Raw genomic sequence first — 26,142 nt, 5'->3', positions numbered from 1 at the left:
CTCCATGAACATCCCAGGGCTAAAATGGAGCTGCTGGGATTCACTACGCTTGCTCTTGTGGTTTCGGTGACTTGCCTCAGCCTCCTTTCAGTGTGGACAAAACTGCGCACTAGGGGGAGGCTGCCCCCGGGCCCCACCCCCCTTCCCATTATTGGGAATCTACTGCAACTGAACCTCAAGGACATCCCTGCATCGCTTTCCAAGGTAAGGTGCTTTCCTTCTAGGATGTTTGCCTCCAGGTTAAGCACTCACCTCTCGGTTCTGCTCAGACCTCAGGAGCGCAGGCTATCCCACTGCCTGCTTAGATCTGCTTACCACATAGGCTCTTTGGGGGTGGAGGGTGTTTTGTTTGTTTGTTTGGTTGGTTGGTCATAGTGAGAGGCCCCAACCTACCTGGAGATAATTCGTTAGCTTCCAAATAAGATTCTGGATTAGAACATAGTTTATGTGACCAGCTGGCCCCATTAGTACATAACACCAAAAGACAAGCTCAGCCAACATAAACACGTAGATTAGTATTTTATACTAAATTATCTGTGGGAAACCTTGTGACTCTCCTTCTAATGAGGACCTCTCCCCTCCCTAACACTCTCCTGTAATGGCACAACGTGGCTGCCCCGGCTGCAGTGGGAGTGATGTCTCCATAAGTTCACTGTGGGAAAATACATTCTTCAAGATGGAGAAACTGTATGAAAATTTCTCTGATTATAGATCTTTGAGCTAAATAAGCATTTAGATGAACAGATTAGTCCATATTTTATGACAAGATGTCTTTCTGATCCTGGGAATGTTAACACCTAACAGTAGAAAAATGCCCTACTTGGGCAAGCATATTTTAATAGGATGACTCAGACAGAGTGAAAACGGGTCTTTGTACCTTCGCTATAGCAAGAAACAACACAGAGATGGAAAGGAGTAAGCCTTTAGTGTAACTCACTTTTAAAACTATACTTTATTATGTTTATTTAGTCTGTGAGCGTATGTCTGTGTTTCTGTGCTGGACAGCACATGCCGTGGGCACACGTGGAAGCCAGCAAACACCTTGAAGGCCTGGATTCTCTCTTTCCACCAAGAATCTAACACAGGAAACCAAACTTGGAGGCAGGTACCTTTACCTGCTGAGTCATCGAATTGGCCCAACTTTACTTTTTTTACCCCAGAGATTAGTAGGTGATTTTTTTCATTAATTAATTAATTTACTTCACATTCTAATGGCAAATTCTCCTCCCTCCTCTCCTCCCAGTCCCTCCCTCTCCCCTCCCCTTCCTTTCTCCTCAGAGAAGGGGAGGCCACCCACGGATATCAACCTACCTTGGCATATCAAGTTATAGTAGAACTAGGTGAGGCCCGTGCCCTGTGAGAGAACCAATCCCTGACACTATTTGCAGACGAAAGCCTAAGGTAACTGTCACCTTGAGGGGCTTCTTCACCCAGCCCCTGATGACGGAGACAGATGCAGAGACCCACAGCCAAACATTAGGTGGAGCTTGGAGAAGCTTGTGGAAGAGGGGGAGGAAGGATTGAAGGAGCCAGAGAGAGGTCAAGAACACCACAAAAACAAAACCAAATCAAACAAAACCAAAGCCTTACAGAATCAATTAACCTGGGCCCCTAGGGGCTCGCTGAGACTGAACGGCCAACCAGAGTGTTCCCTGCACATATATCACAGACATATAGCTGGGTCTTCATGTGGGGCCCCTAACAGCAGGAGCAGGAGCTGTCTCTGACTCTGTTGCCTGCCTTTGGGTTGCTTTGCCTTAACTGGGCTGCCTTGTCTTGTCTCAATAGAAGATGCACTAGTCCTACACCAACAGTGAGTTCTATGGTGTAATTGATCCCCTGTTCCTCCCCATGCACAGAACTACCCATTTGCATCCCACGCCAGTGGGGCATTTTTTGGTTTGTTTTTTTTTTGTAATTGAGGAACTGCATCAATCATTATCATCCGGAGTTCAAAGTTCACTTTATCATCCAGAGTTCAAAGTTCACATTTGAGTGCTGCCCGTTGCAGTCTCTGGACTTGGACCCGTGTATAATGGTACGTATCTGCCCTTAAAAATGTCAGAACAGTTTCAGTGCCCTAGAACTCCTGAGTTGCCTTGGCAACCACAGCTCTTCGACTGTCTCCATAGCTGCGCGTTTTCCTAAAATGTCATATGGATGACTCACACACCATGAAACCTTTTCCAGTTGTTTCCTTCTGCTTAATAATAAGCATCTAAGAATTCCTCCTGGTCTATCCTGGCTCAGCTGTCATTTCCGTCTGACTAATCGCAACCTGTGTGGTCATTCACCTTTGGCAACTACACGTAAAATGGCTGTAAACATCCCTGTGAGGGTTTTTGTGTAGTCCTAAGTTATCAGCTCTTTGGAGCTACCAAGGACACACAGTTGCTGGAGCATATGCTTAGTTTTGTGAGAAACGGCCAAATAAGATGACAGTTAGAGCCATCGAGTTTAACCCGAGAAAAGTGCTTTCTGCATGAAACAAACGATGAAGCCCAGTACTCTGTAGCACAGGGTGCTTAGCAGAGTCGAGGCATATGGAGGGGGCGAGTGCAGATAAAATAAGAAAATGAGCAGGAGCCAGCCGCAGTGCTGAGCTCAGAAGAGTGGGTCTCGAGATCGTTTGAGGGCTGCTGGAAGGATGTTAGCTCCTATTCCAAAAGGCAGGACATCAGAGGTTTTAGGTGGAGTGACATAATGCATCCTATGTTTTAACCACAGGGCTCTGTGGACTTGTAAATATACTCAAACAGAGGCAGGCTACCTGTGCAGCAATGATCTAGGGGAGATGGCGGTGTCTGGGGCTAGTGTAAGAACAGAGGAGGTTAGGAGGGGTGGCTAGATCTAACTGCATCTGGGAGAGAGACAGCAACAAGGTCCGTTCGCTGGCTTGTTGAGAGGTGCATGATAAGGAATTAGGAATAGTTGCTACCTCTCAGCTGAGCGGGTTGCTACAGAATAAGATGGGAGACTATGGGATCGGGCTTTTGGTTTATTTGATATTAGTGAGGTAGGGAATACGCAAAGCTCAGCCTTAGAGATGCTGTCTCAGAGACCTACTACTGATTGGATGAATGTACGAGCAGGCAGTTCAACATAGTTCAACAAATGGGGGCTGAGCCCACATTTACAGTTTGAAGATTCAGGAGACAGAATGTACTTATAGCCAAGAAATTGGATAGGATCATATGGGAATGGGTAGACTGAGGCACAATCTCAAGGTCACCCTAATAAAGGGGTCAGCCAGATAGACGTCTCAAGGAGAACTAAACAGGAGGAGCCACTGAGGTGAAAATAGCCACCAAAGAGTGGGGTGTCCTGGAACCCAAGGGAAGGATACATTAAACGAACTGTTTTAACCACGTCAACACCAGTGGCTGGCCCAGTGGGATGAGACAGTGAGGTAGAGCTTTCAAGGGAGCTTCAGGAAAGACGCTTTCAGTACAGCAGTGTTAAGGGATTGTGTTGAGGTTACAAGAAAGGATAGGGGACAGAAAGTAAAGACAGCAGATTTGACAACTTGTCATAGCTTTGCTGAGAGGGACTGTGCTTTGCACTATAGCTCGAAGGAATTAGAACCCAGTGCACATCTTGAGAAATTGCCCGTCCCCATCATGAAGAGTCATCTACAGTAACAGAAAACTATGCCCGTGGGCACAGGTTCAGGAGAGTGAGAGCTGCTGCGGTGGACACTGCAGATGGAAACTTTCTGTCCCTTGCATTATCCCTGGAAGCTACAGAGAAGAGTCATCACCTCAGAGAGGGGTTGGAAGAGGAAGGCCAGGCAGGGCGGTCCCAAAGTACAGCAGGACTCTTAATGGCAGGTGAAACTTCAGCTTTGGGAATGCAAAGGAATGGTATAAGACGTTAGAACTGTCCACATAGAGAGGAAGCTAAGAGGTGAGTGGGGAATAAAGAAGAACAGAAAGAAAAAGAACAAAAGAGAAACCCCAGGGAGGGAGAGGAAAACAATGAAGGAATTGTAACTCCTTTGAGCCTAGTAGAAACAAGAATCACGAACAACACAACACCAACGAAACTATCTTAATAGGATTTTATTGATGCAAAGAGATACCATGACCAAGGCAACTCTTAGAAAGGCATTTAACGGTTGGGGATTTAGCTCAGTGGTAGAGCACTTGCCTAGGAAGCGCAAGGCCCTGGGTTCGGTCCCCAGCTCCGAAAAAAAAAAAAGAACCAAAAAAAAAAAAAAAAAAAAGAAAGGCATTTAACTGAGGGCTGGCTTTCATCAGTCCATTATCATCATAGCAGGCAGCATGGCAGCCCGTAGGCTGTCGTGGTACTGAGGGAGCCAAGAGTTCTATCTTGACCCAAAGGCATCCAGAAGGAGACTGTCTTTCACAGGCAGCCAGCAGGGGGCGCGCTTCCGCATTGGGCGGAGCCTGAGCGTAGGAGACTTCAAAGCCTGCCTCACAGTGACACACTTCCTCCAATAAGGGCACACCTCCTGACAGTGCCACTTCCGATGGGCCAAGCATTCAAACCACCACAAAACCAAACAATCAAACAAACAAAAATGTTTTATTATACTGGGTCATAGAAGGCCATTTTAGTGCAAGTATACAGTACTCACTCCTCCCATACCTCGTCATCCTCTTTCTCCTCCCCATGCCCACTAATCCCCTTATCTCCCTGGCAGTCTCACTTCTTTAGAGTCATCTGTACACATATGATTCTATGTGTCTGTATAAAATATGGAACCCATCAGTGAAAGAAAACGTGCTCAAAGGGGTTAGGGATTTAGCTCAGTGGTAGAGCGCTAGCCTAGCAAGCGCAAAGCCCTGGATTCGATCCTCAGCTCCAAAAAAAAAAAAAAAAAAAAAAAAAAAAAGAAAACGTGCTCAAGTTGTAACCGAATTATTGAACACAAACTTGCATATAAATATCTGCTTGTTGGTATAGATTGTTGTCTGTATGCAGGTGAAGGCAGGCACAAGATAAGGCAAGGCCTGTGATTGGGCAGTGAGAAAGTAGGGCGGGCACAGAGTTTTGGAGAGAGGAGAAAGGTGAAGAAGAGCCGAGATGGAGGAGGAGGAGAAGACGACCCAGACCGATGTGGCTTCAAATGGCCACAGGTAGTTATGATTATCTTATAAGGGATGGATTATTACAGGACAATTTGTCTTATCTAGATGGGCAGTTTATAACAATATCAGTTGGCTCTGAGTGTTTTGTGTGGACGTTTTGCGGGGAGATAATTTACTGATATAAATCCAGTTGATAAATTACAAGCTTCTAGAGTTTTGATTTTACTGGGATACTGGGTATTCTGACTTTACCCACAGAGGGCAGATGCTGGGACTGTGAACAGAGTTCCCAGCAGAGAGTTGCCAGAGGGTGGTTGCTGCTGGGGCCAGAGAGTAGCCAGCAGCAATGTGGGGCTAGCCGAGGTGGCGAGATCGCTGCAGGGCCCAAGAGTAGCCGGTGACAGCAAGGATGGAAATTGGAAACTTAGTGAGTCGGGTTGAGACGCTTTGCTGATTAAGATGAAGGTACCCCGCAGGCGACACGTGGCCCTCCAGAGCCAGCAACAGCGTGGGTCGGTGCATTTTGTATTTTTAATATTTACCACAACATGTTGGGGCTGAGGGAATGCTTTAGTGGTAAAGCTCTTTGCCAAGCAAACGTGAGGACCAGAGTTCAGATCCTTAGAACCACTTAGGCTGAGCACAGTGGTGCAAGCTGAGCACGGTGGTGTGCGTCTGGAACCACCATGTCCCTCCAGTGAGATGGACGGCAGAGACAGGAGACTCCCCCAGAAGTTTGTGGTTTAGATAGCCTGGCAGATACAGTACTTTAGCCAACAACAAAGAGACTGCCTCAAACAAGATACTAGGCAGAAGACTCATACCCAAGACCTCCTCTGACCTCCACACATATGCTACGGAATATGCAGTCCCCTACATATTTGCACACACATCACACATATATAATAGTATATGCAATATCGTGTATAATAAATATGTGTGCACACAAGTTTTCTATAAATTTTTGGGGGGTGGGTATAGAAATGTAGGTCAGAGCTGCAGACGTGTTTCCCAACCTCTTCTGACTCAGTTAACCTACCATGATTAGTTCCGTTGCATCAGTTTCCCTACAGCGACATAGTTCCATTCCTCTTTATGATGGGGGAAAAAAATCCGTTCCCTGTGTATAATATAAGTGCCACTTAATATAAGTGTCTTTTAGATCTCTCCCTGTGTTGTTTTATTAAGCTCTTCTTTGGCGTCCAATACTTCGTTCTTTATCAATCAATGCCATAGAACCATCATCATTTGAAGGTAAATGTCATTTATTTGGTTGTTTCTGTGTTTTTTTTTTAATTGTTCACCATGTATCACCAGTACGTTCACCGTGTCTATATGTACTGTGCCACATAAGGACACTGGCATTCGTGGAGAGAATGTGCGTTGGAGATATTCTACCCCAAATGTGACTGTTTCTTTCCTCGTACTTCCAATGGGTTTTACACTCGACAGTGGCTCCTAGGGTGCATGGCGGCTGCAGCAGTCCAGATGCCCAGTGACTAAGGCTGCACGTGCAAATGAAGGAATGAAGTAGACTGCACACTTAGGGTTAAATTCCTAAGTCGAGACTCGTGGAGCAGAGGCCAATCCCTGTGCAAAACTCACTCAGAAGCTTCCAATGAAGAGGTTTCACAACACCATTTACGCAAGTGCTTCTGTCTCCTTCCAGCTGGCCAAAGAGTACGGGCCTGTTTACACGCTGTACTTTGGAACCTCTCCTACTGTGGTCCTGCATGGCTATGATGTGGTGAAGGAGGCGCTTCTCCAGCAAGGGGATGAGTTCCTCGGGAGAGGACCTCTGCCCATCATCGAAGATACCCATAAGGGATATGGTATGTTCCAAACCAAAATGCAGGCTAACTTCCCTCGACCCCCGGGGACTTAGGGGAAAGATATCCGATCCCGTGTCTGGTTTGCACACAGCCACCAACCACGTGTTTGCAATGCTGGGATGGGATTACAGTGCAAGTGGCCCAGAGGCATTGCAGGTACCATAGGTGACAGGCATAGTGCCCAACAAGACTGGCCTCACTCACTACACATGCCAGACAGACTCTTAGAGGTGCCCGGTCACTAGCACTTCTTATCAACTGGCTAAAACTTAGGGGGTTCCCACGACAGCTTTAGGTTCAATTATCTGTACAATAATTCATAGAACTTAGGAAGGGGCTAGGCACGGTTTCACTACATACTGAGAAGATATGCCGAAAGGGTCTTAGAGGATTCCGAATGCAGAGGGTTTAAAGAATGAAGCGCGGGCTGGAGAGATGGCTTGGTGGTTAAGAGCACTGACTGCTCTTCCAGAGGTCCTGAGTTCAAATCCCAGCAACCACATGGTGGCTCACAACCATCTGTAATGAGATCCGATGCCCTCTTCTGGTGTGTCTGAAGACAGCTCAGTGTACTCATATAATAAATAAATAAATCTTAAAAAAAAAAAAAAAAAGAATGAAGCGCACCCAGGAAGCTCAAGTTAGCCTTGGTGTGCGGAGTGTAGACTGAGATCTCATTACATGAGCATGCTTGATGGAGGCGTGTGTGTGTGTGCATGTGCATGTGTGTGTAAGCACATGTGTGCATGTTTGGGTGTGTGCATGTGTGTGCATTTGTATGTGTGTGTGTAAGCACATATGTGCGTACATGTGTGTGTTTGTGTGTGTTTGCATATGTTTGTGTGTGTTTGTATGTGTGTGTAAGCATGTGTGTGCACACATGTGCATGAGTCTGTGCTTGTGTGTGTGTGTGTGTACGTGTGCGTGTGCATAGCAGTCCTCTGTCATCCTTGCTTTTTACTTTATATTTTGAGATGACACCTTTCGCTGAACCTGGAGTTTGCCGATTGGCTAGGCTAGGCCAGTCTGAAAGCGTCAGGAATCCCCCGTCTCTGCTCCCTCCCACTCCTGTGCTGGAGCTGTAGGTGTGCATTGTTGCACCCCTCTTTTTATGTACTGGGGATCTAAGCTCAGGGTCTCAATTCTCACGCTTGTGGGGAAAGCAGGTCACCAACTCCAGCTCATGAATCTTTGGTCTTAACTCCATCCCCAGAGCCTCCAAATCCCTTAGAGGTCAACATCAAGTGACTCAGCCTTTTCAACTTACTTGGCTGGTCTTCCGGCAGGGCGAACCCTCATCTTGGAATTATTCAGGGCTCACTATGAATCAGTTCATTAGTATATACTTGGGCATAATCTAGAATATCTACAGTGGATAAAAGAAAGTCTTCTTATACCCAGAAAACCCATGGATTCAGAAACTCCAAAGAGAAAAAAAACATGATGACCAGAATATAATTTCATCATACAACAGATTGTACAATATCTTCGAGATGAACATCAAATCAGGTTAAGTTACCTATAAATCGATTCTGTGAACATGACTGAGCTAAAACCAATATGAAAGGCTTTGATAACAGGAGCTGTTCCTCAGAGGACTGGGACTGGAGAGGAGCAGTACTTGGAGTGTAGCCTCCCACAATGGGGGTATGGGGGAGAGTGGCAGCAGCAGCTAACAAGGCCTAGGATGGGCGGGTGCTGTGAGCTAAGCAACACCCTGAGCAGCGAAGGAGAAGGAGGATGAGGGGAGCAGCCTGTGTGTAGCCATGACCATCCCAGTCACATCCCATTCTCAGTTGAATATAGATTCACAGGGAAGTCATGTCATTGTATTTCAGGACTTAGGCATGCATATGCTACACCATGCTTTATAGGTGTCAAATGTTATAAAAGGAAAGCCAAGAGTCTCTCCCTTAAGTCATTTAAAATTATAAACTTCGAATCCCAGATAAAGAGCAATAATTCTTTTCAGAGTGTATTATGGATCCCTAACTACATGTAATAATGCAGGATGCTGGTTGTACAAGGGGACTGAACTTTGGGCCATCCTCTCTCAAGATCAAAGTGCATTCATCCAAACAAAGCAGCAGCCAAGTCTCCCTTTGGACAAAACAAGTTGATTGCATTGGATGTTTGTGTCCTTCTCTGTTAATATTTGTCCTTTTCTTTGAGACTATAATATAATTACATCATTTCTCCCTCCCTTCCTCCCTCCAAAGCCTCCCATATACTTCTACTTGCTCTCTTTCAAATTCATGGACCTTTTTCTCATTAACTGTTGTTACATTCATGTGTGTGTGTGTGTGTGTGTATGTATTTGTCTGTGTGTGTATGTGTGTGTGATGTGTGTGCACCTGTGTGCATGTGTATATATGTGGGTGGTATGTGTGGTGTGTGTGATATGTAATATGTGTGATGTGTGTGTGTGCATGTGTGTGATGTATGTTTGTGAGTATGTGATATGTGTGTGCATGTGTGTGGTGTGTGTGCATGTGTGTACATGTTGTGATGTGTGTGTGAGTGTGTGTGTGTGAGTGTATGTGAGTGTGTGTGTATGTGTATGTGAGTGTGTGTGTGTGTGTGTGTGTGTGTGTGTGTGTGTGTGTGTGTGCAGGTATCTCCATTTTATAAGTTTAGTCACATTGGGTTAGGGACTATCCAATGACCTCATTTCTACTTGATAATCTCTATAAAGATCCTGTCCAAGTCATGTCACATTCACTGATACTGGGGTTAGCTTACCAAAGTATGTTGGGGGAGGGGAGCAATTCAGTGAATAATATTTTGCTCAATGGAATATCTGCTAAAATTCTAACTGGCTTCTGTTGCCTTTGAACAACTATAACACTGCTGCAGATTGCTACGATGTATGTATAACTAATCAAATTGTTGAAACACTTCCTGGTAATTATCAACTCGATATTTTCCTTACCTCTTTGATCTTTAAACATTTATATCATTGCTAGTGGCAACCATTCAAATCTTTCCTTTATTCATTTGAGCACCAGAATTAGTTGCCAGTAGTTGGCTGAGGAATCAGCTGTGAATAACAAGATACCAGAGCTTCTAAAGTGAAACCTTTGTGTTACTGGGACAATTGATGCCAGTTGACTGGAGCTAAGAAGCTAGCAGTGATTGAGAGACTGGTCTGAGGCCCCCGGCACATATATACGCAGAGGACTGTTTAGTCTGGCCTCAGAGGCCCCAGGGAAGGAAGAGGCCTGGGGCTGGGGTGGGGTGGGGGGCACCCTCTTGGAAGCAGGGGGAAGGATGAATGAGATAAGAAACTGTGGGAGGGAAACTGGGAAGGGGGGCAATGGCTGGAATGTAAATAAATAAAATAATAATTTAAAAAGTGATGAAGAAAAGAAGAGGAGGGGAGGAGACCAGCATCACTGAGGTGAAATTTTCTAGGAAGTGTTTTTCCTAAGAGCACAGAGAAGCTATGTTCCAGAGGCAGCCATGGTTGTACCTCCTGTTGGGAGCTGGACTTGGTAATGTTTAAGAGTCACCCAGGTGGTACTGGTTTTGAAGGCATGCAGGGGTCATGGAGAGCAGCCGATGCCTGGCACTGTGAGAGGCCAGGAGAGGTTAGTGGTCAAAGAGCAGCCTCCGTTGAGGTTGAAGGCTCAGGACTGAAGGGGTCATGCAGAGAAGTTAAGGCTTGGCGCCATGAGGAGAGCCTATGAGAGGCTACTGGTGAAAGTGCAGCCCAGTTGCAGCAGGGACCCCTGCAGTTTTGGAGATGTGGGTACTGTGGGATGACCCCCAAGAACAGCAGCAGCAGTGGAGTGAACCAGACAGAGCATAGAAGACAAGGCTATTTTAAAGAGACTGAAATCTTAATGTTTGAATTTGTAAAGACTGTGGGACCTTTAAAGTTCTTTATGTTTTTAATGGAGATCTTGGAGGTGACTAAGAAAGGAAGAGTTGCGGCCTAGTAGTGTTTCATCTGTGGGTCAAGTTGACAGGGGGTCGGTTGTACTGGCTGGTTTCCTGTGTCAACTTGACACAAGCTAGAGTCATCAGAGAGGAAGGAGCCGGAGTTGCTGAAATGCCTCCATGAGATCCAGCTGTGAGGCATTTTCTCAATTAGTGATCAATGAGGGAGGACCCGGCCCATTCTGGATGGTGCCATCCCTGGGCTGATGGTTATGGGTTCTGTAAGAAATCAGACTGAACAAATCATGAAGAGCAAGCCAGTCAGCAGGCCCCCTCCATGACCTGCCTCAGGGCCTGCCTCCAGGTTCCAGCCCTGCTTGAGCTCCTGTCCTGACTTCCTTAGATGGTCTGGCAGTGTAAGTCAAATAAGTCCTTTCCAGCCAACCTGCTCTTCAGTCAGAGTGTTTTGTGGCAGCAATAGAAGCCCGTAACTAAGACCAGTATCAAAACATGAGTTCTCATGGCAGTGTTGATGGTTTTTAACAGCCAGATAAGAGTCCCTTCCACAGCTGGGACTCTTCTTCCCCCACCAACAACCCTCCGTGTTCATTTCTGCCTCCTTCTGACTGTAGCTTAGATTTCGTTTTCTGTGGCAGACGTTCCAATTGAACTGCACTCCATGAGCTTTTGACCTGCCAGCTCTCTGTCCCGGTAAGGAGCACAGACATGATCAGGCCAGGCAAGGAGCCATAGAGAAGTTGGCCTCTGTGATACAAGACCCCACTGTTGCTGTTCTGTCTCTGTTGCCTAGGACTCATTTTCAGTAATGGAGAGAGGTGGAAAGTCATGCGACGCTTCTCCCTCATGACTCTGAGGAACTTCGGAATGGGGAAGAGAAGCCTAGAGGAGAGGGTGCAGGAGGAAGCCTGGTGCCTTGTGGAGGAATTACAAAAAACAAAAGGTGAAACCCACACACAGCCTGTCCCTAATCCTTGTTCTTCCTCGAGGGGTCCCTTGGTCCAAGGTCTACCCAGGCTATGAAGACATCAGCCAGGACAGGAACATTATCCCGAAAGCTGTTAGTTAGGGCTCTGCAGTGCCTCAAGTGGATTCATGTTCTAACCATAGCGCTATACTAGATGTATGTTTGGACAAATTACTACATTTTTCTGAGATTCGTTTTCACTACTTGAAAAAAAAATCAGGCTGCGAATCAAACCCGATAGAAAGATTTTAATGACACAGGGAAAACGTTTGCATAGTATCCAATGTATTATAAATGCTCTGTAAAATTGCTTATTGTCATTATTATAATATACATCTAATATCAAATGTGTTATAATTATAGTGTAATACTACATAGAGCGTATAGTACTCATGCTACTACAAGATCAATGGACTATGCTAACAGCATATGCACTGTATATGCTAATATATGTGTGTTAGTTAAGGTGACTAGAAGATGCTTACATCCTAATAAAGCAAGTTTCGAGGAATGAGCCATATGTGTATATTTGAAAGGAGGCCAGTTCTTGAAACCCTAGTTCAGGATGACAAGAATGCTCATCGTTAGGCACTGGAACTATAGCTCAGTGGGAGAGACTTGCCTGGCATGGGCAGGGCCCTGAGTTCGTTCCTTAGTCCTTGCAGTCAACAAGTCTCAGCGTTGAAATTCCGCCCCCTTCCCGCAGCTCAGCCCTTTGACCCCACCTTCATCCTGGCCTGTGCTCCCTGCAACGTGATCTGCTCCATTCTTTTCAACGATCGATTCCAGTACAACGACAAGACGTTCCTCAACCTTATGGATCTTTTAAATAAAAATTTTCAACAAGTGAACTCCGTGTGGTGCCAGGTAAGACCTGGGTTCTACCTGTGTTTGTCACGGTCCTCACTGCTCTACTGGAAGCCTACTGCACAGTAAAAGGCTCTGGGTTCCCTTGACCTATGAGCATGGCGTCCTTCCCTCGGTGTGCGGAGTAAATGAGTAGCATCTAACGCAGCGACTGGGGAAGTTTGCCCTCTCTGCTTGTTCCAACTGGTCTGTTGGAAATGCGGCTCAGTCTAGAGTCTTGCCTAATGTTTGTGAGCGATGCCCTGCATTGCAAACTAAAGACAGAAAGGAGGAAGGGATCCCAGAGGGGCTTTCCCAGTCACTTCCATGACGGCACATTTCCACTCCCTGATTCTGGGCTTGAGCAGAGGTGGGACAAGCCATAGACGGGAAAGACACTCCCCCTTGCATGGTGCTTACCCTCTCCCCTTCCGTTTGCTAGCCACACCACCCCTCACAGAGGAATTACCGACAGTTTTTGTGTTTGCTCGATTTCATTTGTAGATGTACAACCTTTGGCCAACGATCATAAAGTATCTCCCTGGAAAGCATATAGAATTTGCAAAAAGAATTGATGATGTTAAAAACTTCATTCTTGAAAAAGTGAAGGAACACCAGAAGTCCCTGGATCCTGCCAACCCTCGGGACTACATTGACTGTTTTCTCAGCAAGATTGAGGAGGTACAGGACACAGGGGACCTCTTTTCTTTCTGTATTTTAGCCCTCCTGAAGGTGCAGGAAAATGATCACACATGAAGGTAGCTGTAATTCTGGTACTATATGGCTTTCTGGATAAAGGATTTGAAACAGACACACTGTAAACAAACTGTAAGTGATACAGGGAGACCCCATAGCAGCCGTTGGTACTTGGAACACTATTGAACAGGAAACAGTGTGACAAGAGAAAACAGTATGGTTCCATAGTCACAGCTACAGTTCCAGATCTGAAAACCAGTTTCAGAGCTCTGAAACTTAGCACTGTGCATGTTAAGAGTCCCTCAGCTACACCGAACAGTTGGCGTGCACACCTTTAGGCCCAGCAGTCAGGAAGCAGAAGCAGGTGGATCTCTGAGTTAGAGGCCAATCCTGCTCTACAAAGTGACTTCCAGGGCAGCCAAGGTTATACAGAGAAACCCGGTCTCCAAAAAACAAAAACAAAAAGATTCCCTCAGCCAACTCTATAGATGAGAGGAAAACACCAGTCAACTCTATCTAGGGGGCACATATTTCCACAGTATAAACTTCACCTCCAGGGAGGGATGACATAGATAGCCAGGGTCCCTAGAAAAGATGTCTGAGAAGAGTGTTGTATGTTCATTCCACTGCATTAATCTATGCATTTATGCTTACTTAGTTACCAAGGAGGTCCACTGCAGGGCCTAGTCATTCTGACGAATGTTAGGGGACCCATTATCTCTGGGAAAAAGAAAACTACCAAAGTGGGTAAATCTCTGAGTTTGAGGCCAGCCTAGTCTACAGAGTAAACAAGAGCTACTAACAATGGTGGGTGTTACAGAAGAGCCACAGAGCTGGGTAGAAAAAGGGAAGCTTGCTAGTCCTGAGCCAGTGACCTTCCTACACTAGGCTCAAACAGAGCTTATCAAACTAGTCTCCTTCATTAAATACTGCTCAAGAGTTTATCGTTCACCAAGTGTGTACATGGGGCGTCATTCTGAGAACTTCCTGCCCATTAACTCTCCAATCTCTGCTGGAATGTTACGAGACTAAGGGGAGAGACCAAGTAACGTGTCAGGGATACACATCTGTGCCTTGGCTAACCTGAGATTCGAGCCCAGAGAATTCAGCTTCATGATTGACTGCTCGATTGCAATAGTACAGGATATGAAAGGGATCTTGTAAGGAGTGGTCTCTTGTGTGGTGGGATTTGAGGAAACTGTTGCCTCCTCTTTAGCTCACAGAGCCCGTAACTCTGCCCACCTGTAGGAGAAGGACAACCTGAAGTCTGAGTTCCATCTGGAGAACTTGGCTGTCTGTGGGTCTAACTTGTTTACGGCAGGCACCGAGACAACCAGCACCACCCTGAGATTCGGGCTCCTGCTCCTTATGAAGTATCCAGAGGTGCAAGGTACGATGGGTGAGGGAGGGGGTGGGGGCTGCCGCCTCGGGAGAAGAACCTTGCCTTTGAGGAGCAGAATTACGTCCCCTGGTGCTGCTAGGGAAGAGAGGCTCTTAGGAACTAAAAGACTTTCATTTAAATTCCAAAATAGAACTGACGGATCTCAAACCTCCTATGTTAGAAAAAAAAAAAAAGACAAAAATGGAGCTGTAACTGAGCAAAAGATGTAATGTGTTCCATGCTGAAACCACTTCCGGACCTGCCAACACAGGGCTGTGTCTGAGTTCTTTCATCTTGTGGGCTTCCACCTTGAAAATGCGCCAAACCCCTTAAGGGGGATTCTTAGCTCTGAATTTTTCTTTTTCTTTTTTTTTTAGCATATACTAATTACATAGAATGATGGATTCCATTATGCCTTTACATGCATGTATACAATGTATATAGATCCTATTCATTTCACATGCATCTATCATGTATACAATGTATATAGATCCCATTCATTTTACATGCATGTATACAATGTATATGGGTCCTATTGGTTTTACTTGCCTGTATACAATGTACACAGATCTGATTCACTTCTCCCACTTCCCAACTCCTGTTGATCCCGGAACAGGTGAGGGGTTCCTGACAGGAGAATGGGTGGCCTACCGCAGCTACACTACTGAAGGAAATTCTCCCTCCTACAGCAACCACGAACTGCTTTTGGATCCTCAGTTGGGTCTTAATCATGCATTTAAAGTGAAACCCAAAGGATAATCTCAAGGCATTTCTCAGAGCGCAGGCTGTAGGAAGTCCGTGTTTACTGCTCAGCAAACAGTTGCAGCTCCCGCAGGAGCTGTGGGAAAGTGGGAGAAGCTGAGAAAGATGAGCCCAGCAGAATCAGGGTCAAACATCTTCCCTCTATGGCTGATTTGCTGGGAGTCACGTGATTTGCTGGGAGTCACGTGATCAGTTGGGACTCCCTGGGTCTTTTCCCAACCACAATGGCGGTTGTGCACATTCCTGACCCAACCTTTGTTTCCAACAGCCACATTTTAGGGGTTTGCAGCAAAACAGTGTTGTCTAGCAGCACCCCTTTACTAGCCGCCATAATCCCGCTCACCAACGCCTTCTCCAGGCCACTTTCTATCACTCCTTGCAAGTATTTCTAGGTCTCCTGAGAATATCGGCCTGAGCTGCCCACTCTGTGTTTCTGCAGCCAAAGTTCATGAGGAACTTGACCGTGTGATTGGACGCCACCAACCCCCCAGCATGAAGGACAAGATGAAGCTGCCTTATACCGATGCTGTATTGCATGAGATTCAAAGATACATCACTCTCCTTCCTTCCAGTCTGCCCCATGCTGTGGTCCAGGACACAAAATTCAGAGACTATGTCATCCCCAAGGTTAGACATGTTTGCAATGGGATGACTGGGAAGGAAGGGGTACCATGGTACCTGCTGGTGCTGAGAAACTCTCTTAGTTCTGGGGCTGGAAGAGAAACCAACAGGTTAGAGTCACCAAAAGAACACACAGAGCCACAGACACTGTCGCCTCTGGGCCTTGTCATTGACTTTGTAGAATGTGGGACGCTGACCTGAAGCTTCCCAGGTCCCTCCTACTGTCATGTCACACATTAAATGAGCAGTCTCTGATGCAGAAGAAGCTCACCGGATTTTTCATGGTGGGTTTTAAAAAGGGCCTCACTGTGAAGAGGCAACGGTTCTCATGTCGAGCCAAATCATTGATTGCCTTTAATCCCAGTTTTCAGTTAAGCGATTGCTGCCCTCACGGTCAATCTGTGCACACCAGGGGTGCAATAAGTCTTCTGCACTTACATTTACAGGGCTCCATAGCTCATAGATGTAGAAAAGATACCAAATGTGACAGAAAACAAAACAAAACAACAAAAACAAAACAACAACAACAAAAAAGACACTGCCCAACTCAAACCTGTCCAGTCTGCTAAAGTTTGAGTCTACACAACTGACATGGGACTGGACCTTGAGCAGGAACACTTCAGTAGTCTAAAACCAGGATATACATCATAAGAAAAACCAAGGATCTCAGTGGGTAAGGGAGGGGCACTTGGTGTGTAAGCGCAAGGACCTGAGTTCAAATCCCGGCACCCACGTATAAAGCCAGGCATGACATGCATATGTAACCCTGCACCGTGGTGAGCAAAGACAAGAGGGTCACTGGGCTTTTCCTTCCATTTTAGTAGAACAAGTCCTCACTACACTGCCTAAACTGACGCCATCCTTCAATCCTTCAACCTTAATCCCTGGTGTGCTAAGGTTAGGCATTCACCACCAGTGCAGCTAAGAAAACTTTCATTAATAAAAAAATTACAAGGTAAAATACTCGGAGGTAAGCAGGAAGAATGCAAGATTTTAAAGACTTAAAGATATTTTCAAGTTTAGAATGCCAAATTATACAATTTTTGCTCGAAAGACTTATTTCTGTATTAGCCTAGGAAAATAAGTTATCTACAAATAAAATTACATGTTTATATTACATGTATAAGATGTATTTATAGTAATGTATAATACTGTTATGTTAATATTAATAATATATAATATTAATATGAGTATTAATAACCATATTTTCTGGAACCAAAATAATAGATTCCAATTTTGATATGGAATTTTAAAAATATTTAAAGTAAATTATAGGAACCGGGCAGTAGTGGTACACGCCTTTAGTCCCACTTGGGAGGCAAAGACAGGTGGATCTTTGAGAGCCCAGCCTGGTCTACACAGTGAGTTCCAGGATAGCCAGGGCTACACAGAGAAAACCCTGTTAGAGCAATAAATAAGTAATAAGTAAATAAAACACAAATCTGCAGTTTTAAAAAAATTATTACACATTTTATTTATTTTTATGTATGGTCATTATGAATGGTTAATGAACATATAAAATATATCCACAGAATGGAATAGACTGAAAATAAAAATTATAAGGATTCATGTTTTAACTTATTAACCATATCGATGGGATAGCTAAGAAAATTTTTCTTGGGAGTGGGGATCTAGCACAGTGGTAGAGTGCTAGCAAGCACAAGGCCCTGGGTTCGGTCCTCAGCTCTGGGGAAAAAAAAGAAAAGAAAATTTTTCTTTGAGACAGGGCTTCACCATGCAACCTTGGCTGGCCTCGAACTCACTGTGTAGTCCAGACTGTGGAGGAACTGGCAGAGTCCTGCCCCAGGGATGGCAGGCATTCTTCCTGGTAGCTTTACCAAAGGTGACCTTGCAGAAAGCAGTATGACCACAGCTCCAGAAAAGCATCCCCACTGCTAAGAACTTTTATTTTGTGTGGATTTTCCAGAAAATAAGAATTTCCTATATAAATTTTAATAAATCATAAGACTTATTCTGTATTAGGCTGGGAAAGTGTATCCTACAAATAAAATGGCTTGTTTATATTAATATATAAAATGAATTTATATTAATATATAAAAATGGCAATATTGTCTGGAACCAACTATCAGATTCCGATTTTGATATGGAATTAGCTATTAATAATTATTTTATATATAATAGATCAATATAAATATTTGTATTTAAAAGCAAGATGTTGAGGCACACACTTATAACCCCAGTATTTGGCACACGGAGACAGGAGGATCAGGAGTTTGAGGCCAACCTCAGTTGCATAATTAATTTGAGACTCTGGCTCAAAGCACAAACTAAAAGAATGTATTTTATATTTGAGAGTTAGAAAAATTCTATTTAAAAAGATGCTCACTAATCATGGACATTTAAAATTCTATTTCTATAAAGGAGAATATTGTGCAAACTACAGAATACCACAGGTTCTGTGTGGAAACGGTGGGCCAAGCTGTGTGTGTCCATTTTCACTTCATAAGGTATCTTCCAGAGGGCGAGTATAGTCTGGAAACAGTGATTATATCAAGTTAGAAGCCAGGGAAGAGTCCGTACAGGAAAGGAGGGAGGGGCTGGTGGGAGGGGCCGGTGGGAGGGGCCGGTGGGCTGGCTCAGCAGGTAAAGGTGCTTGCTGCCAAGTGATGGCCTTAGTTCAATCCTGGAACCCACATGGTGGAAGGAGAGAGCTGCCCTCTGACCTCCACATGCACACCATGGCATGAGAATGTAAACAGCTAAACTGTAGAGGAATTTGAAACCAGCAACATGGCTGCTCTGATCACATCCACAGACCTTGTAGGTCAGTGATCTGGCTGGAATGCAGACAGGCCCTTAGTGCATACCTTCAGCCCCAGAATATGAGTCTAATTAAGGGGCAGACAGAGTGACAGTCAGAGAAAGATGAGTCAGAGATAGGATACGCCCAGCTCTCAGGAGAAATACTAAGAGCAGCCCTAGGAGAACGAAGGGAGGTCAGTCGGTACGTCAGCGAGTGGGAGTTGGGTCAGGTGGGAGTCAGTGGAATGAGTGCAATGGTGTTTGTTGAGTTGGTGTGTGATTTCGTGTACTTGAGTGCAGGCCAGCAGAGGCAGCGGAAGCCAGAGAATAAGAAGGAGACAGAAGATGCGAACAGATTGCCAGAGGTAGTTCGAGGCCACGCAGAGCAATTCAGTGAGAAGCTGAGAGAAGCCAAACTGAATCAGCCAGTTTGGAGTGGAGTTTGATCCAGAACAGCTGAGTTGAACCAGCCAGCCAGAGTTCAGAAAGACTAGAAAGGGTGAGCTTATTCAGCAGTAAGCCTCCGAGATGACAATTACATCAGGCGAATAAAAGTTACTTTTACAGTAAGTGTCAAAAATAATTTAACGGAGCAGGAGAGAAACAGTCTGGCTTTACAGTCTTCTGTGCGTTTTGTACAGCAGTGTCATTTCCAATTCTTGCGCAAACGCTTACAGAAACACGAGGCGAAAGTAGAAAGTTAGCTTCTGGCTAAGCTGGGTGCTCCATGGCCAGACAGAGCTGGATCCAGGCTCGTCTAGCTGTGCTGCTTGCCCCAAGTGAGCCTTTCTCCTTTCTGATCCTCGGCTTGCCTGTTTATATGACGTGAGCCAAAGAAAACATCCTCCGTGCTCCGTTGGCATGAGAGTTAAATGGTGTTTATAAACAGCTCAGTTCAGTGTCGGGCGGACGAGAGGCTCCCAGTATAAACAGTGGCCACCGTTAGCATTTTGTCATTTAGGCTGGAGCTTCTTGAACATCCCCCACTCACACCCCTTCTCTACCAAGGGAACCTTTGACTTTGCATATAGGCCTACAAGATAGGCTACGCATTAAACATTTTCTGGTGATAAATCTTTAAGTATAATTAAAACCATTTTTGCTCTACGTATGATTTTACGAGGTAGTGAAGACAGCCAAGTTTGCATACTAATGAGCACGATGTATTTTTAGTTTTACGTGAAGAATGAAAAGGCAGTTGGATATTTGGTCCTGTAGGTAGGAGTGTATCTCTGGTGATTTCCGGAGTTAACTGATATTTTGATATTTTTTATAATCGTCAATGCTGTGAGTACCACTTCACATAAACATTCGGCACAAAAGAGCAGCAGGAATGTTTACTGTTATTTCAGAAGTTATTAAGAATCCTACCCTAATTTGAAACCAAAACTGCTTTAACAATTTCTTAATGGCATCCAAGTCGGTGACTCAGACAGCAATTTTTAAAACCAACTTATCCTTTCTAACACAATTTAAAGGTACATTGGTTTTAGACTGGCAGACTGAAGGAAGACAGAGGGCAAAAACCTGAAGAGCCTTTGTTAAACCATTGTTTCTCTGAGCTCGGAAAACCCGTGTGTACCGGAGGGAGACTGCAGTCCCTAGCATGCAGTAGTCTTGCATGTCAGCTAAGGTGTCTCAGGCCTCGCTCTCTGGAGTCATGGGGTGTGACAGCATGCTCAGTGCGGGGCAACCCACACACTGTGTTCAGAACTAGACTGCAGTGAAGGGCTGGAGAGATGGCTCAGTGCTTAAAAGCACCGCTCTTCTAGAGGTCCTGAGTTCAATTCCCAGCAACCACATGGTGGCTCACAACCAGAGATCTGATGCCCTCTTCTGGTGTGTCTGAAGACAGCTGCAGTGTACTCATAAAAACAAAAATAAATCTTTTTTTTTTAAAGACTGCAGTGAGCCACAGGACGCCATGCCACCCATGTAAGGACTGCCGGAAATGCCCGGGATTCTTTACATGTTGGATTTTGATTACATTTTTGGTCCTTGTGTATTCAGAAACTTGTTACTGTTGCTAGCCCGTGTACAGTTCCCACTCTGATAGCTGGCTTTAGATGGCTGTAATAACACTGTGACCAAGAGCAATCTGGGGAGGAAAGAGTTTCTTTACAGTTAGCTTCCACATCCCAGGTCACAGTCCACTGAGGGACTCAAGGCCGAAACTGAAGCTATGAAGGGACACTGCCTCCTGGCCTGCTCCTCCTGACTTGTCCAGTTTATTTTCTTACACACCCCAGGACCACCTGCCCAAGGGTGCTTCCACATCAGTCATTAATCAAGAAAATGGCCCAGAGGCTTGTCTCCAGGCCAGTCTGACTAGAGTATTTTCTCAGTTGAAGTTCTTTCTACTCAGGTGACAAACTGACAAACAAAACTAACCAGGACACTCACACTCATGGCTCTCGGTGGAACTGAAACCCACAGTTAAAGAAGCTGGAATCTAAGCATCACAAGAATCCTATAAGGCCTGTTTTTATTACCGCATTGTGATGGTTTGTATATGCTGGGCCCAGGGAGTGGCGCTATTAGGAGGTGTGGCCTTGTTGGAGTGGGTGTGGCCTTGTTGGAGTGGGTGTGGCCTTGTTGGAGTGGGTGTGGCCTTGTTGGAGTGGGTGTGGCCTTGTTGGAGTGGGTGTGGCCTTGTTGGAGTGGGTGTGGCCTTGTTGGAGTGGGTGTGGCCTTGTTGGAGTGGGTGTGGCCTTGTTGGAGTGGGTGTGTCACTTTAAGACCCTCATCTTAGCTGCCTGGAAGTCAGTCTTCCACTAGCAGCCTTCAGATGAAGATGTAGAGCTCTCAGCTCCTCCTGCACCATGCCTGCCTGGATGCTGCCATGCTCCCGCCTTGATGATAACGGACTGAACCTCTGAACCTGTAAGCCAGCCCCATGTGAATGTTGTCCTTATAAGAGTGCATGGTGTGCAGTAAAGCCCTAACTAAAACACTCATTTTACAAGTGAGGGAAATGGGGTTCCGTTGTATAGACCTGAGGCTCAGGGTCTCATTTCCCTCCACGGGCATCTGAATCCAGAAAGAGGGAAAGAAAAGAGAGGAAGGAAGGAAGGAAGGAAGGAAGGAAGGAAGGAAGGAAGGAAGGAAGGAAGGAAAATAAACATAACAAAGTAAGTCTTTCAGCTTGAGGCTGAAGCTGCTAAAAAAAAGTGCCTGTGTGGTCACTGTGAGCTGCCTCAAATTTTCAGCAGCTAATTCTTGACTGCCACTCTTACCAAAAAGAACTGTCATGGCGATAGGTAAGTGTGTAACAGCTATAACCCAAGATGATCATCGCGGTAGCACGTGAGTACTTCCTGTTTAGTCCTCCGTTCTCGGAGTGTCTGACTGGCTTGCAAGCTAACAGCTAGGTGGTAAAGCACCTCCTGTGTTCTCCATCTCTTGGCTCCAGGGTACTACTGTACTCCCGATGCTGTCTTCCGTCATGCTGGATCAAAAGGAGTTTGCCAACCCAGAGAAGTTTGATCCAGGACACTTTCTGGATAAAAATGGCTGCTTCAAGAAGACAGACTACTTTGTTCCCTTCTCCCTTGGTAAATGTACACGTTTCAGGCAATTAGGCAATTTTTAGCTTCGCTGAGTTATTTCTTAAGTGACCCACTGATGCAAAGTCAGTCGATCAAACCGTCCTAACTTCCCGAGGCTAGCTAGAGACATTTAAGGCTATACACAGTCACATCAGCTAAGTCATCCAGGAACTATTTTGTGGCAGGGGATGCAAGTTTTTTGTTTTTTTTTTTGTTTTTTTGGTTTTTTTTGTTTGTTTGGTTTTTTTTTTTTTTTTTTGTTTTGTTTTCGGAGCTGAGGACCGAACCCAGGGCCTTGCGCTTGCTAGGCAAGCGCTCTACCACTGAGCTAAATCCCTAACCCCCGGGATGCAAGTTTTTAAAGAAAACAAACATCGATCAAATTCAGATGTCACCTATTGCCTGGTAATGAAGAAACTCACGGTTGCAAATTTTGTCTGCTGATTTTCTTTGGTAATGGCAACTTTTCCAAAACAGTCCAACATACAAATGTCTTCATTTAACTGGTGTTGATTGTGATTAATAATATTAATTTTCTGATTCTCTGAGCCAGAGTCCATCGAAGAATCTTCGTCAGCATTCTTCTCTGAACTTGGCCTCCAGTTATATTTACTGGAAGGCCATAGAATGCACTTGGCGTTATCAGCCTGCATTCCTTCTCACTGCTGGTCCGTGTGTTTGTTTGATGAGCATTTTTTTTTTTAAATAAGCAGCTTAAGGAGCTTGAGATGGTAGTAATAAACCAGTTGCCTCTAGTATGTAAGGCCCCAGGTTTGATCTGGAGACCTTCGAGAATAAATCAATAAATAAAGAATCAGTAAGTTTAATATGCATCGTGTCTAACTACAATGATAATAAACAACCAAAATAAAAATGTCGTAAACTGGAAGAAGAGAGGGAAATAAAACTACCAGCAATTTCCCATTACAGAGATAATCACTTATGGTCTTATCACAGATACTTCAAACAGTGCCTTGGTATATGTAATGTGTAGGTTGGTTATTTTGTTTGTGTTTTTGTTTTTTATTAAACTTGGCTTATTCTGTGTAGTCTGTAATAGTCTACTTTTACATAGTGTACTGTGATAAAAGATACTAAATTATCTTCTACGAAAATCTTCCAATTGCATTGTATAATAGAGTCCTAAGGCTTTGCTTAACCAGTCCTTTATGGAGCCAGGTCTAGGTGTCGTTCAGTCCCACAATATCATAAAAAGATGATATAAGTGCTGGCCTCACAGCCTTGCTAACTCCTTCAGATGACCCACCCCTTGGAAGTGCAGTAAAGATGATTATTTCTTGAGCGTTTTTAAACGGGTTTAATTGTTTTCATTTTATGTACATGGGTATACATGTGCATGCAGGGGCCAGAAGACAGCATCAGATCCCCTTCAACTGCAGCTAGAGCTGTGAGCCACTATGCGGGTACCGGGAAACCTGGGTCCTCTACAAGAGCAGCCAGTGATCATAACCCCTGGGCCATCCCAGGCCCCTAGGGTGTTTTGATAAGTGCTAGTTTACTGTCCTCCCCAAGGTTCTGATGGGCATTTTCAGTGGCTTTCAGGTCTCAATTGAACCTGAAGAGAGCTAATGTGGTGTTTTCTCCTCCCAGGAAAGCGGGCCTGTGTTGGTGAGAGTTTGGCCCGGATGGAGCTCTTCCTGTTCTTCACCACCCTTCTGCAAAAGTTTTCCCTGAAGACTCTGGTGGAGCCCAAGGACCTTGACATCAAGCCTATTACTACCGGGATTATCAATTTGCCGCCACCTTACAAGCTGTGCCTTGTTCCTAGATAAGGGTTTATCCTTCTAATCATTCAAATCAAAGTAATTGTTTCCTTTTTCTATAAATATTCTTTTTATGCTAAGCACTGCCTAGGCCAGAAACATCATGCATGAAAACCACATGGACATTTATTTCGATTTAAAAATCTAGGTCTTAAAAGCTTCCAGGACACAGGCAGTGTGTCTGTGTCCCTCAACTGCTCTAGAAACCAGGCCCCAAGCACAACTGACACCAGATATGCAAGACCCTCATCAGACGCCACCTACAAGTAGCACTGTGTGCTCTTCTGTAGCTTTGGAAATAGAATTGTTTTCTGTCATTGTTTCAATAGAGAAATTAATGTAATGGCCTACGTTCATTTTCCTGTTCACACTTAAAAACATTTACATGATTTGTGCCACATTCACAAAATAAATTCTCACCCTGACAATAGTTTCTTTGTATGTTTGACTTTATCTTAAGTCTCAAAAAAAAAAAAAAATCCTTTCCTTGGCCTGTAATCTACAAGAAGATAAAGAGTAAAACCCAGTGGTAATCAATCCCCTGTCCCAGAGCTCTCCCTGCTCCACATCCATTGGCAGCCATTGGTTTACATGTGGCCCAAAGAGCATTCTTACGAAGTTAAACTACATGTTAAACTAAGGTGCAGACGTTCATGACCGGGCCCTCTTGACAGACACAGGAGTGGGACCAGCGGCAAAGAGCAAGAGGGCGCAAGACAAAAAGCCTACGCCTTGCCAAGAGAACAGTGGCTTACACAGGAGAACAGAAAGGATGGCTGCCCTAGAAATGGCTGAGGTGAGTCCAGAGAGCAGCAGCTACCACTGACTGGGTCATAAACCAACAGTCAGGTCTGGCAATGAGCAGTCACTGGAAATGAGAGCACTGGAAAGACAGAGCTGAGGCAAGGGAACGAACGAAAAGGCAAGCCACAGACTGGAGAAAATGTTCTCAGAGGATGCATCTCATAAAGGATGATCACCTCAAACATTCAACTCTTGAAACTCTATTTGAAGTTGAAGCAGAGCTGGCAGTGGTGGCTCACGCCTTTAATCCCAGCCCTTAGGGTTAGCCTCTGAGTTTGAGGCCAGCCTGGTCTTCAGAGTGAGTTCTAGGACAGCAAGGGCTACACAGAGAAACCCTGTCTCAAAAACAAAAAAGGAAAAATAAAAGGAAAGAAATTGAAACAGATGTTAAATATGGGGTTTAAGAGCTAAACAGATGTTTCACCCCCAAAGACGCACAGCGGGCAAACCATTCCCGAGAAGATGTTCTACATCATACCTCACCAAAGAAACATGAACTAGGGTGAGGTGAGTGCCGGCTCACAGAGGTTAGAAAGGAGGAAAACTGGAGCACACACAAGCTGGAGCAACAAGACCCTGCCAGTTGGCATACAGAATCCTACAGCCACCCTGGGAGACAGCTTTCTTACAAAGCTAAGCCTATCTCCATCGTACAACTCAGCATTGCTGCCCTTGCCTCTACACCACAGAACTGAAGCTATAGCTAGACTGAAACCACACATTCGGGGCCAGAGGATGGCTCGGTGGTGAAGAGCGCATGTAGCTCTTCCAGAGAGCGTCAGCACCCAATAGCTGTAACTCCAGCTGCAGGGAATCTGATGCCTCCTCTGGCCTCCATGGGCATACCTGCACTTACAGGGACATACCCCCACCCCAATTGACGAACAACGTAGTTATAAATAAGTAAATAAGTAAATAAATAAATAAATAAATACCGACATGTGAGCTTATAGCAACTCTAGTTTATAATTGTGAAAATGTAAGCTCAACCAAGCTGTTCTCGAGCGTATGAGTGGACATCCCAACAACAGGATACAATTTGGTACTGACAAGGAGCGCAGTAACAGTGCCTTGGAGACAGAGAAAAGGTCAGGGGCGCTGGGTAGAGGGAACACAGGGGACTTTTAGGATAGTGAGAGTGTTCTATGTGGTACCCACACTACCCAGAACCACGGAATGTGCCA

At 45.1% G+C, this 26,142-nt stretch overlaps 1 protein-coding gene across 6 annotated transcripts; it reads left to right on the top strand.

Moving 5' to 3' along the window:
• On the top strand, nt 1-24,584 carry Cyp2c23 (cytochrome P450, family 2, subfamily c, polypeptide 23). Of its 6 annotated transcripts, XM_087594571.1 has the most exons (11): nt 970-1,105; nt 1,244-1,401; nt 1,860-2,038; nt 6,372-6,886; nt 11,580-11,729; nt 12,460-12,620; nt 13,104-13,280; nt 14,544-14,685; nt 15,878-16,065; nt 22,235-22,376; nt 23,982-24,584. In XM_087594571.1, the coding sequence occupies exons 4-11, from the start codon at nt 6,673-6,675 to the stop codon at nt 24,161-24,163; spliced, it is 1,356 nt and encodes a 451-aa protein (XP_087450697.1). In that variant the 5' UTR covers nt 970-1,105; nt 1,244-1,401; nt 1,860-2,038; nt 6,372-6,672; the 3' UTR covers nt 24,164-24,584.
• The last annotated feature ends 1,558 nt before the right edge of the window (nt 24,585-26,142 follow it).

This window comes from Rattus norvegicus, chromosome 1 (genome assembly GCF_021556685.1).
Source record: "Rattus norvegicus strain SHRSP/BbbUtx chromosome 1, alternate assembly SHRSP_T2T, whole genome shotgun sequence".
NCBI lineage: Eukaryota > Metazoa > Chordata > Mammalia > Rodentia > Muridae > Rattus > Rattus norvegicus.
Note: the sequence above shows the minus strand (reverse complement) of the source record. Positions and strands in the feature narration are given on the sequence as shown.